Here is a 12346-nt window from a genome sequence, read left to right on the forward strand (position 1 = left end):
TGCTGTGATTAACACTCTACTATTTTATTAACAGCTTCTCTCTGAGCTCAGCCAGTAACCTCAGTTATTCACTCATTCTTGTTACAGTGATGTATAATAGAAACATTATTTCCTACTTATGTGTAAAACTACAGTCCTCATGTAACACTGACAGAATGAACAAGGACCAGGCAGCAGAGCTTCAGAGGCAGGGGGCGGTGCGCTGCTGACCTCAACTCGGGACGTTGTGGAGCGGTGGAAGGAATACTTACCCTCCTCAATCCCACCGACACGCCTTCCGGTAAGGAAGCAGGGCCTGGGGACCCGGTGTGGACTCTCCTATCTCTGGGGTGGTGGATGAGATCCGCCCCGAGTTCCTCAAGGCCCTGGATGTTGTGGGGCTGTCATGGTTGACACGACTCTGCAGCATCGTGTGGACATCGGGGGCAGTGCCTCTGGATTGGCAGACTGGGGTGGTGGTCCCTCTTTTTAAGAAGGGGGACCGGAGGGTGTGTTCCAACTACAGGGGGATCACACTCCTCAGCCCCCCTGGTAAGGTCTATTCGGGGGTGATGGAGAGGAGGGTCCGTCGGATAGTCGAACCTCGGATTCAGGAGGAGCAGTGTGGTTTTCGTCCGGGCCGTGGAACAGTGGACCAGCTCTACACCCTCTGCAGGATCCTTGAGGGTGCATGGGAGTTTGCCCAACCAGTCCACATGTGTTTTGTGGACTTGGAGAAGGCATTCGACCGTGTCCCTCGGGGAATCCTGTGGGGGGTTCTCCGGGAGTACGGGGTATCGGACCCCCTGATAAGGGCCGTCCGTTCCCTGTATGACCGGTGTCAGAGCTTGGTCCGCATTGCCGGTAATAAGTGGGACTTGTTTCCAGTGAGGGTTGGACTCTGCCAGTGCTGCCCTTTGTCACCGATCCTGTTCATAATCTTTATGGACAGGATTTCTAGGTGCAGCCAGGGTGTGGAGAGGGTCCGGTTTGGTGACCTCAGGATTGGGTCACTGCTTTTTGCAGATGATGTGGTCCTGTTGGCTTCATCAGACCGTGACCTCCAACTCTCACTGGATCGGTTCCCAGCCGAGTGTGAAGCGGCCGGGATGAGAATCAGCACCTCCAAATCCGAGGCCATGGTCCTCAGCCGGAAAAGGGTGGAGTGCACTCTCCGGGTCGGGGATGAGATCCTGCCCCAAGTGGAGGAGTTCAAGTACCTCGGGGTCTTGTTCACAGTGAGGGAAGGATGGAGCGAGATCGACAGGCGGATCGGTGCGGCGTCTGCAGTAATGCAGACTCTGCACAGATCCGTCGTGGTGAAGAGAGAGCTGAGCTGAAAGGCAAAGCTCTCGATTTACCAGTCGGTCTTGGTTCCTACCCTCACCTCTGGTCATGAGCTTTGGGTTCCTACCCTCACCTCTGGTCATGAGCTTTGGGTTCCTACCCTCACCTCTGGTCATGAGCTTTGGGTCGTGACCCAAAGAACAAGATGGCGGGTACAAGCGGCTGAAATGATCTTCCTCCGTAGGCTGGCTGGGCTCTCCCTTAGAGATAGGGTGAGAAGCTCAGTTATCCGGGAGGAGCTCGGAGTAGACCCGCTGCTCCTCCGCGTTGAGAGGAGCCAGATAAGCGGCAAGAAGACGGACGGACGGATTATTTCCTCTTTATGTGTAAAACTACAGTCCTCATGTAACACTGACAGAATGAACAAGGACCAGGCAGCAGAGCTTCAGAGGAAGCGAGGCGATGCAGTGAGATCTTTTCAGTTTTAAAGGGGAATCAGTCCACAGACGCTGCTGCAACGTTGCACCTCTATCACTCCAATGCCTTCGCTGCATATTCCCTCATTTATGTGTCGAAGTCTCTTTACAATTTAAAAAGATTCATCACAAAAGCAGTTGATGAGATGTTAATCAGATGAGTTCGATGTTCTCAGGTTATCAAAGTGATTAATCACATTAATTAGTTTCATGTCTGGAACAAACATCACATAAAGAGTTTATTACATAATGACATTTACACACATTTGTTTAGTCATTTGCTTTTGTAATAAATGTGTTAAATTGTAAAGAGACTTTATGGAAACCCTGTACATCTAAACTGTGAACAAGAACTAACCAAGTAAAGTCATTCTGTGTCTGCTCTAAAACTGAATCAAATATAAAGTAATTCATTTAAAAGCAGCAAATAAAAAGAAGAAACTGCAGGACAGAAACCAGAACAGCCATTTGTGAGGAAACAGCTTGAAACACATTATGTAATAACAGCAGTCTGTTATAACACCTGCAGCCACATGTTGTAATAACTTTCACCACATTACCGTTATTACAACATGTGAGCTTTTTAATGACAGTGTTATAAATGGTGCATTATGTAATAAACAGTCATAATGGATGGACTCAATCATAAATACTGTTTTGTGACAAAGAGGAGAACATAATGTTTTCTAATGAAGTTTTTTCAGGAAATTAAGCAAACTGAAAGTATCTGAATATTTCTTGTTGATCCCAAAGCTCCAAAAAGTTTGATCTAAGTAATCCTTAAAAGAGACCAGACCCACCCTTCTCCAGAGGGTAAGGGTTAGGATAAGGAAGACCTCATCCCCATATGCAATCATCTCTTGTTGTTTCTAGATGTGTAATGAGGAGAGTACAGCAGGGTTGTTAGTGACAGCAGACATGTTGGATCATCGTCACACTTCATGGTTTGCTCCGTGTTAAAAGGACAGAAACTAAAAGCCCACATATGTTTAATGTATTTTAAGCACATGAAGAAGATCCAGGATTATTCTGTCATTTATTTCAGTCAGCAGGTAACATTAAGAGATCAACCTCAAGGCCTCAGCTTCCTATAAAGAATCATTTATCAGTCTAACTCATAGGTGTCAAACTCATTCCACAAAGGGCCATGTGGCTGCAGGAGCACACCAGGCTGAACTCACTCTTCAGTCAGCTGATTGGTGTGCATGTGTGCTATTTGACCGCCTGACTACAGCAGAGATCATAATTAATGTGTCTACCATCTTTATCTTTCATGCACTTCTTGAATGTTTAAATCAATAAACCATCAAACGTTAACTCATCAATGTTGATCAATGTATAAGTAACACTAACCCTGCACCTGGTTTAATGTAGGTTTACATTAAGATTCATGTTAAGTACAGTTGTTAACCCTAACCCCCCCCCACGCTCCTGCTCGGTGCCTCAGGTCAGCTGATCTGCTGCTCCTGGAGATACCGAGGTCAAAGGTCAAAGTGGAAGCTCAGAGGGTAAAGAGCTTTTTCTGTAGCTGCTCCTAAATTATGAAACAAGCTTCCTTTAAATATTAGACAAGCCTCCTCACGGTCTGTTTTTAAAACTAGTCTTAAAACCCATTTTTATTCCTGCATGAGACTCTGCTCCTGTTTTACTGTTTTATTGTTTTTAATTTGTTTTAAAAACAATAAACAATTATCTTAGTATTTATTTCCTGTTAATAGTTTTATGTTTCCTGTGTTGTTTTATCTATTTATGTTCAGCACTTTGTTTCAGCTGTGGTTGTTTTAAAGTGCTTTATAAATAAAGTTGAGTTGAGTTGAGTTTACGTCTGTCGACTGAAGTATTCAGAAGTAGGAACAGCTGTCTGCCAGGAGACTCATCTGCTATTCCTACAGTAAAACACTGCAGTTTCAGTTTAAGCAGCTTCTAGTTAGTTTGTTGTTTAAATAAGATTCAAACAGAGAAGAAGAATAAAATGTGTGTTTGTGTGAATGTGTTGCAGTAATGCTGCTGACGAGGATCAGATGCTGCTTGCAGACAGCTGTTGGGACACCTTGTGGCATTTTGAAATGTGGTGACATTCATATAAAGTTCCTCCTTTAACAAACCTGAGAGAAGCTGCTGACCACTTTAACTTGTGAAAGATGATTCGGTTCGGTTGACACAGCTTCCTGTTGCTTTCAGGAGAAATCAAAACGGAGCGGCTGCTGTGATACGATTCTTCTGTTTTTTCACATCAGATTTCTCCTAAATGTCAGAGGTACGAGGACGTGCTTCATGTTTTATAATCACTATCACTGGAAAAACATCTTATCTGAAACAGTGAAGCAGCTTTAACCTTTGATCAGTTCAGTCTCATTGATGGAGGAAAGTCAGTCGTAAGCCCTGAGAGGAGATTTAGATGTTCATCCTGAGAGAAAGACTCCAGTGAAACGTTAACTGTGACTTCAGCTCAGTGACGGACTGCTCATCTGGCCATGAGACTCACAATGGATTATTAAACTCATCTAATAAATACAATAAAATAAAATAAAGGAGAACATAAATAATTTTGCATTTGATTATTTTATTGAATCAGTAGCTTGGGTTGGTTTGATTCTTTGGTGAGTGGACTGAACATGTGATCCATCATACAGATAATAAAATAATGAAGCAGCTCTATGAGGTTAGAGACTTTTATTCACTGCTGGTTATTTAAACTAAAGTACAGCAGAGTTCACAGCTTTTTCTTCCTTCTGTCCTTTTCAAATATAATTATTTTTTTGTTACTGATAGTATCAACAGGTTAATACATTACATCACCAAATGAATATTGGCTATATCATGAAGTCAGTATGATATTAAAGTGATTTTGTGTCCTGAGTCTTAACAGAAACACCAGCTGAATAATATTATAACATGAGGACTGATTATTACCTGTATCACTGGGCTGCACTTTCAATCCTGCAACATGAATCTGTTCAACACATCTGCAGCATGAAATAAAACTTCATCAACTCATATAAACCATCTTTCTCCTGCTGAGTCACTGCAGAGCTGCTGCTGCTGCTTTCAGTGGTTTACTGTCCTTATTCTAACAGTGTGGAGACGGATGCTTCATGTTTCATCTGATTATTAGACTGTCGGGGGACTCCCATGATGCACTGTGCTCCCAGCATGCAGGCCTACTTGTGGTTCCTAGTATCTCTAAAAGTAGAACAGGAGGCAGAGCCTTCAGTTCTCAGGTTCCTCTCCTGTGGAACCAGATTGGTTCCGGGGGGCAGAACCCTCTCTACGTTTAAGAGTAGGCTTCAAGCTTTCCTTTGTGATAAAGCTTCTAGTTGGGGCCGGTTCCAGCTCCTAGTTTATGCTGCTATAGGCTTAGACTGCCGGGGGACTCCCATGATGCACTGGGCTCCTCTCTCCTCCTCCCTCTCTCTCTATCCATCCATCTATCCTCTCTCCTCCTCCCTCTCTCTCTCTATCCATCCATCTATCCTCTCTCCTCCTCCCTCTCTCTCTCTATCCATCCATCTATCCTCTCTCCTCCTCTCTCTCTCTCTCTATCCATCCATCTATCCTCTCTCCTCCTCCCTCTCTCTCTCTATCCATCCATTCTTCCTGTTAAAAGATGTTCTCCCACTCTGAGTCTGGTTCTGAGGGTTCTTCCTGTTAAAAGATGTTCTCCCACTCTGAGTCTGGTTCTGAGGGTTCTTCCTGTTAAAAGATGTTCTCCCACTCTGAGTCTGGTTCTGAGGGTTCTTCCTGTTAAAAGATGTTCTCCCACTCTGAGTCTGGTTCTGAGGGTTCTTCCTGTTAAAAGATGTTCTCCCACTCTGAGTCTGGTTCTGAGGGTTCTTCCTGTTAAAAGATGTTCCCCCACTCTGAGTCTGGTTCTGAGGGTTCTTCCTGTTAAAAGATGTTCTCCCACTCTGAGTCTGGTTCTGAGGGTTCTTCCTGTTAAAAGATGTTCTCCCACTCTGAGTCTGGTTCTGAGGGTTCTTCCTGTTAAAAGATGTTCTCCCACTCTGAGTCTGGTTCTGAGGGTTAGGGCTCTATGTGGAAAGAGCCTTCACATGACTCTGTTGTGATTTGGAGCTTTATAAATAAAGGTTGATTGATTGATTGATTATAACGTCTCACAGGTTATTACCATGTCTGATCATTATTTTGTTCCTTTCAGAAGCTCATCTCCACTTGCTGCAGGTGAGCTGACTGTGTGGCTCAGTGGCGCCCCCTTGTGTTTCTAACTGGACTCACTGCGTCTCACCACAGTGCTGAACTTCTGAAGCCACCACGACAATAGAAGACATGATCAATATTACTGATTTAAGCTGATCAGTTTAAATTCAACCATGAAATATGTGTTATTAATATAGTGATGTTAGATGATGTAAACTGTCACTAAACCTTAATATGCATCATATAGAAAGCACCAAATATAATAATAATAATGATACAGTCTCTTTCTCTCTTTTGGTAAATCCTCCTGAATTATATCACAGATTAAAGATAGCAGCAGGTTTGTGTTTGTCCAGACGAAGGATTTTCAATAAAAACAGGAAGCAGTAATCGTGTAATAAAATGCTTTAATCTGTTGTTCAGGTGACTGCAGCTTCTTTTTTTCTTCTTTTCTACAAGAACTTTATTGACTTTTAAAGAATGAATCCAGCTGTTGACGCAGCTGATGGAGTAAATGAGCTTTTTGTGGAAGGAATGAATAAATGTTTTCAAATGTGGTGTCAGTGATTCAAACACTTTATATAATGTTGAAATGTTAAACAGGAAGTCCTCAGGGAGAGCTCAGTTTCAGGACCATATTTTTATTATATAATACATAGTCTTTATTAATTGTTATTGTAATTCATTAATTCATAATTGCTTCAGCAGAGAAAACTAATCAGAGTTCTGTAGAAGAAAAATAAAGTCGATTTCCTGGTGACGTTAATGAACTTTAGATGTGTGCTTTATGCTAAGCTAAGCTAGCCTGTGTCTGCGCTGCCTCCAGTGTTTATGCTAAGCTAAGCTAGCCTGTGTCTGCCCTGCCTCCAGTGTTTATACTAAGCTAAGCTAGCCTGTGTCTGCCCTGCCTCCAGTGTTTATGCTAAGCTAAGATAGCCTGTGTCTGCCCTGCCTCCAGTGTTTATGCTAAGCTAAGCTAGCCTGTGTCTGCGCTGCCTCCAGTGTTTATGCTAAGCTAACCTTGTTCAGAAAGCATCATGTAAAAGCAGTTTTTTACAGTTGGATGTAAATAAATGAGAGAGTGTTGTGTTTCAGGTTGTGGCTCAGTTGTTGGCGATGGTCTGGTCTATAAAGGTGCGCAGTGCTGTGACGCGGGCGTACACGGCGGGAATGTTGGGGTTACAGGGATTCCGGCCTCCCGCTACGAAAGATGCAATACCGACCAGAGTCCAGGCGTTGTCCTTCAGACAGACCAGAGGACCGCCGGAGTCGCCCTGAAAACAAACACAAGCAAAATAAACAAACAAACAAATAACAACTGCAGCTGATAGCTACGTTAGCATTGCTATCTTGCGGTTAGCACCTACCGAACAGACCGAGGATCCGGCTCCTCCGGCGCAGATCATAATGGGAGTGATCGTGCTGCCGAAGACCCTGCGACACTGCTCAGTGCTCACTATGGGGACGGCGGTCTGCTGCAGCAGGGAGGGGGTTTGACGAGCTGAAACACATCACACTGATGTTTACCTGCATACTGACCACACTGAGCTGTACAGGTGAGCTAGCAGCAGGTGGAAAGACTAATAATGATAAATAAAGACGCAAGCAGCAATTTGCAGGTTCAAACTTTAAGGAAGAAACACATGAGCCAAAATTAAAACTGTACTGCAACAAGCAATCACTTCAACTACTACTACTCCTACTGCTACTGCTACTACTGCTGCTGCTGCTGCTGCTGCTATAATGATAATAATAATAATGATAATGATAATAATGAAAGTCACCATTGCCTCTGGTCACACCCCATCCTGTGCTCATGCACGATGTTCCTGGAGCGATGTTATCTGCGGTCTCGGCCACACACACAGTGGACACGTGCCTGTTCATCTGGGCAGGGCTGGACAGCTTGAGGAGCGTGATGTCGTTATTTATGGTGCGGCGGTTGTAGTTGGGATGCCTGAACACCTGACAGGAAATGACATCATTAGCCGGTGAACATGCAGTAGCTCATGAGATGTGATGAAGTCATGCTGCTTGTCACTCACCCTGCTGACCCTTTTCACCTGGACGTCCTCGGCAGAGGAGGAGCGGTCGTGTTCTCCAAGAACCACAAGGTGGGACCTCGTCCTGCAGGAACAGATATGAGTGAAGCTGACAAACACCTGATCTTCAGCAGTGAGAAGATGAAAGTGAAGATGACAGGTGAGGTCAAAGGTCAAAGGTTAACCTGGTGTTTACCTGAAGTTGCAGTGAGCAGCAGTCACCACCCAGCTCTCATTGATGAGGGAACCTCCACAGAAGTGGAAGCCATTAGTGGTCTGAAAAAACAAAAGGTTCATTAATGTGTGCGTGTGCATGTTACTGTGAGTGTGTGTGTGTGTGTGTGTGTGTTACTGTGTGTGTGTGTGTGTGTGTGTGTGTGAGTGTGTGTGAGAGTGTGTGTTACCTGCAGGGACACCTGCCAGGGCCAGGAGTGGGGCCGCGCCTCCTCACCGTTCACGATATAGGAGTAACCGGTGATGTCGGGGGGGATGGCAGGAGTACCACAAGCTGGTGACATCATCATAAAAACATCAGACGACATAAAACACCTCGGGTCACATTTTCAAGTTATTATTAGTAGTGTTATTAGGGCCCGAGCGCTGACCAGCATGAAGCCCTATAGTATCTGTAAACCGACATGCATGAGGGGGGGCGAGGGCCCGTTCCCCGCTGCAGCTTTAATTATTATTATTCTTATATACATCTCTATGTGAGTGCTATAGTCTCTCTCTTCTCAGCTGGCCGATCAGCCAGAGTCCCGTAAATATTAAATCCATAAATCAATATTAAGATTAAAAACAAGTCATCACCAGCAGCTGAGTTTACCCAGCATGCTTCACTCCCTCACCTGTCTGACCGTAGGCGGCGCCGGCGAAGGAGAAGCAGGAGAGGATCCAGAGGAAAGCCATGACTCCAACATGAAAGCTCCGTCTGAGAGACCAGCCTTTATACACACAGAGAGCCTGTGTGTGTGTGTGTGTGTGTGTGTGTGTGTGTGTGTGTATGTGTGTGTGTGTGTGTGTGTGTATGTGTGTGTGTGTGTGTGTGTGTGTGTGCGTGGTTGTGTGTGTGTGTGTGTGTGTGTGGTTATGTGTGTGTGTGTGTGTGTGTGTGTGTGTGGTTATGTGTAACAGCTGTGCTGTGTAATTAACTGAAAAGATTTTCAGGTTTTTGTGAAACATGTTTCTCTGTTGTGTAAACTTCCACAGTGAAATGTGAGACAGCAGTTTTCTGTCTTCGGGTTGTAAATTATAATATATTCTCTCACCAGATCGACAGATTGCTGCCCTGCTCCAACGTCTTGGACCGCTGCTGTTCTTTGGAGGATTAGTCTATAATATATAGTAGATAATATTGTGCAGCATTTAAAAGGAAAGAAATCAGCCATGTGATGAAGATTAGAAAACTGTCTTCTGTCTGGTTTGTACTTGAAGTGTTGGACATTAGATTAGATTATTTTTATTTTGAATGCGTGACAGAAGAAGAAAAACAAAAAACAGCACATAAAAAATGAAACACGATGTTCACACCGAAAATAGCGAACCTACACCCGACAGAAAATATACTGCACTGTCAACCACATTCGAAAGGGAGTGGGAAGAAGTCAAAACTTATTGAATCCCACCCCCACCTCTCAAATCAGTGCTTGCCAGCTCCCAATCCAATCACCAATTCACAAAATCCTACATCAATCCATTTGCTCACCTATAGATGATTTAACACTGATGAAGTTTCATGCAGTGTGTTCATACTGCTTTCTGCAGTACAATACTGAAGGAACAAGTTAAGCAGCTTCTCGTTTGTTAGTTTTTTGTTGCTGTTTAAATAAGATTCAAACAAAGAAGAAGAATAAAATGTGAGTTTGTGTGAATGTGTTGCAGTAATGCTGCTGACGAGGATCAGATGCTGCTTGTTCTCAGGTTGATAAAGTGCATGCAGGCAGCTGTTGGGACACCTTGTGGCATTTTGAAATGTGGTGACACTCGTATAAAGTTCCTCCTTTAACAAACCTCACCTGAGCGAAGCTGCTGACCGCTTTAACTTGTGAAAGACGATTCGCTTGTGAAACAGCTTCCTGTTGGTTTTCTGCAGAAGCCCAACTGATGAAGCTGAAGGTGAAAGCTGCTTCAAACAGGTGAAGTGAATAAAGAGAACAAACTGTGTGTGATGACAGAGCGGCTGCAGGCGGCTGACAGACGGGACAAACTTCCATTTCACTGTTTCCAAAGGTCCCATATGTGAACTACAGATTCTGGAAAGAGTTCAGTCTCATTTATGGAGACAAACCCTCTTGTTCCCTAAGAGAAGCTTTGCTAGAAGAAGGTTTTGATGTAAAGCATAAATTGGAGCTGGTCCAGGGCCGGTTCCAGCTCCTAGTTTATGCTGCTATAGGCTTAGACTGCCGGGGGACTCCCATGATGCACTGGGCTCCTCTCTCCTCCTCCCTCTCTCTCTATCCATCCATCTATATCCATTAACATTCATGTTCTATTAATGCATCAATAAGCTAAACTTCTTCCCCGGAGTTGTCTGTGCTTTCTGGTCTCACAGGTAATCTGGGCCTGGAGACGTCCGGATGACAGATTCCAGTCCCGGACCTTCAATGTGCTTCTCTCTCCTCTCCTTCCTCTCTCTCCTCTCCTTCCTCTCTCTCCTCTCCTTCCTCTCTCTCCTCTCCTTCCTCTCTCTCTCCTCTCCTTCCTCTCTCTCCTCTCCTTCCTCTCTCTCTCCTCTCCTTCCTCTCTCTCCTCTCCTTCCTCTCTCTCCTCTCCTTCCTCTCTCTCCTCTCCTTCCTCTCTCTCTCTCTCCTTCCTCCCTCTCCTCTCTACTCCAACCAGTCCAGGCAGATGTTCTCCCACTCTGAGTCAGGTTCATCGTCTTCAGGTTACTTTTTTACTTTCCTGTGATCTGCCTCGTGTTTGATGACTCCAGATGGAAACTGTTTCTGTTTGATAAAACTTTATTCCAGGAGCAACTTCCAGAATCACAGATGTAGAACTGAGCTCTGTTAATTTCTGTGAAAGTTACTCAATGATGCATGAAGCCAAAACCTTTGAGTTCTTCCTCAGCTGTGGGCCAATAAAAGACACACTGGCGCCCCCTGCTGGCTGAGATGACTACCTCCAGTTCATCCAGCTAACAAGTCAACAAATCATTTTTGTTTAACCTCATTTGATTATTCAGCATATTCGCCTGTAATGTATTTATTATTATGTCCTTATTATTTTTTATTGTTACTCAAGTATTGTCGATATTTCTTCTTTTCATTATTTTATTTATGTTCTCAGTTATTTATTTCCCTCTGTTTGATGTTCTGTGTGGCTGTTTGGGAGCATTGTATGTTCTGTTTGTTTAAACAGTTTATTTATATAAATGTTATTTTACCATTATTGTGTTCAGGCATGAATCATGTCATGACACACTGATGTCTACCTCCTTGTGTTTTTATTACATTTTTAGTTGACTGATTTACATTTCTGATCTAAAGTGTGTATTGAGGTTGGATTTACATTTTCTCTTCATATTACCCAACATGTCTATAGTGAACCTACAGTATGTTGACCAACATCTCAGCTACATAAATGAGTAGAATGAGTATAAGTAGTTGCTAAAGCTGCTTTTTTTAGCTGCCAGGATGAACTACACGTAGTTTTACAAGCTGCGTTGCAGAGTAGCTTCCCCAGCACTGCACATTGGTTTGTGGTTTCCCATTTTGAAGCGTTGAGTTTGCCATTTTGACCGTTGCCATTTTATCTTTTGGCTCCAGAAGTGATAACAAGCAACCATATTTGGATTAGAGCGTGTAGCTGGGAGGCGCTCCTGCTTCATTGACTGCTGGTTTCCTCACAGATAAACTTGGAAACTAGTTTGGGCTCTCCAGAACTGACAGACAGTAAGACAGATTGAGGTTTAGTTTAGTTCAGTTAAGTTTTGTTTATCTAAGAACAAATGAAAGCATTAATAGACTCAGCCTTATTACTGTATCAGTATTTTATTAGGACTTTTCAAGTAGGGGTCACAATGTGCAGAAAGAGGCATCATAAAAAGACAATCACACATATTGAAGAGCAGCATAAAGAACATTTGCATGTAAAACCATCCACCAGGTGTGAACAGAGTAAAAGCAAAGATAAATCAGCTTACAGGCCGTCGGTATGTAATTAGAGAGACAGAAACTTCAGATGGAGGATTAAACAAAGCGTTGCAATAATCCAGATGTGAAAATAGAACCTTTTTTTTTCTGGGAAAGAGGAACATCATTCGGAGAACATCTTTCATAAAAAAAAAAGCTCACAAAACATGAAGCTCTACAGATGATTCATAGAAGAGAGAGAGGTAGGGAAGCAGTCAGTATAACAAACAAACACTTCAAGTATGTGGGATGAAGGATTGACCCATTCTTA

The 12346-nt window shown here is 43.6% G+C and overlaps 1 protein-coding gene across 1 annotated transcript; it reads right to left on the minus strand.

Annotated features, from left to right (window-relative positions):
• Positions 1 to 6303: 6303 nt before the first annotated feature.
• On the minus strand, positions 6304 to 8272 carry LOC128367624 (chymotrypsin A-like). The gene is made up of 5 exons (XM_053328240.1): positions 8139 to 8272; positions 7946 to 8027; positions 7685 to 7865; positions 7268 to 7401; positions 6304 to 7174 (listed from the first exon to the last, which is right to left on the minus strand). The coding sequence occupies exons 1-5, from the start codon at positions 8255 to 8257 to the stop codon at positions 7004 to 7006; spliced, it is 687 nt and encodes a 228-aa protein (XP_053184215.1). The 5' UTR covers positions 8258 to 8272; the 3' UTR covers positions 6304 to 7003.
• Positions 8273 to 12346: the final 4074 nt, after the last annotated feature.

The sequence above is a fragment of the Scomber japonicus genome, chromosome 11 (genome assembly GCF_027409825.1).
Source record: "Scomber japonicus isolate fScoJap1 chromosome 11, fScoJap1.pri, whole genome shotgun sequence".
Lineage (NCBI taxonomy): Eukaryota > Metazoa > Chordata > Actinopteri > Scombriformes > Scombridae > Scomber > Scomber japonicus.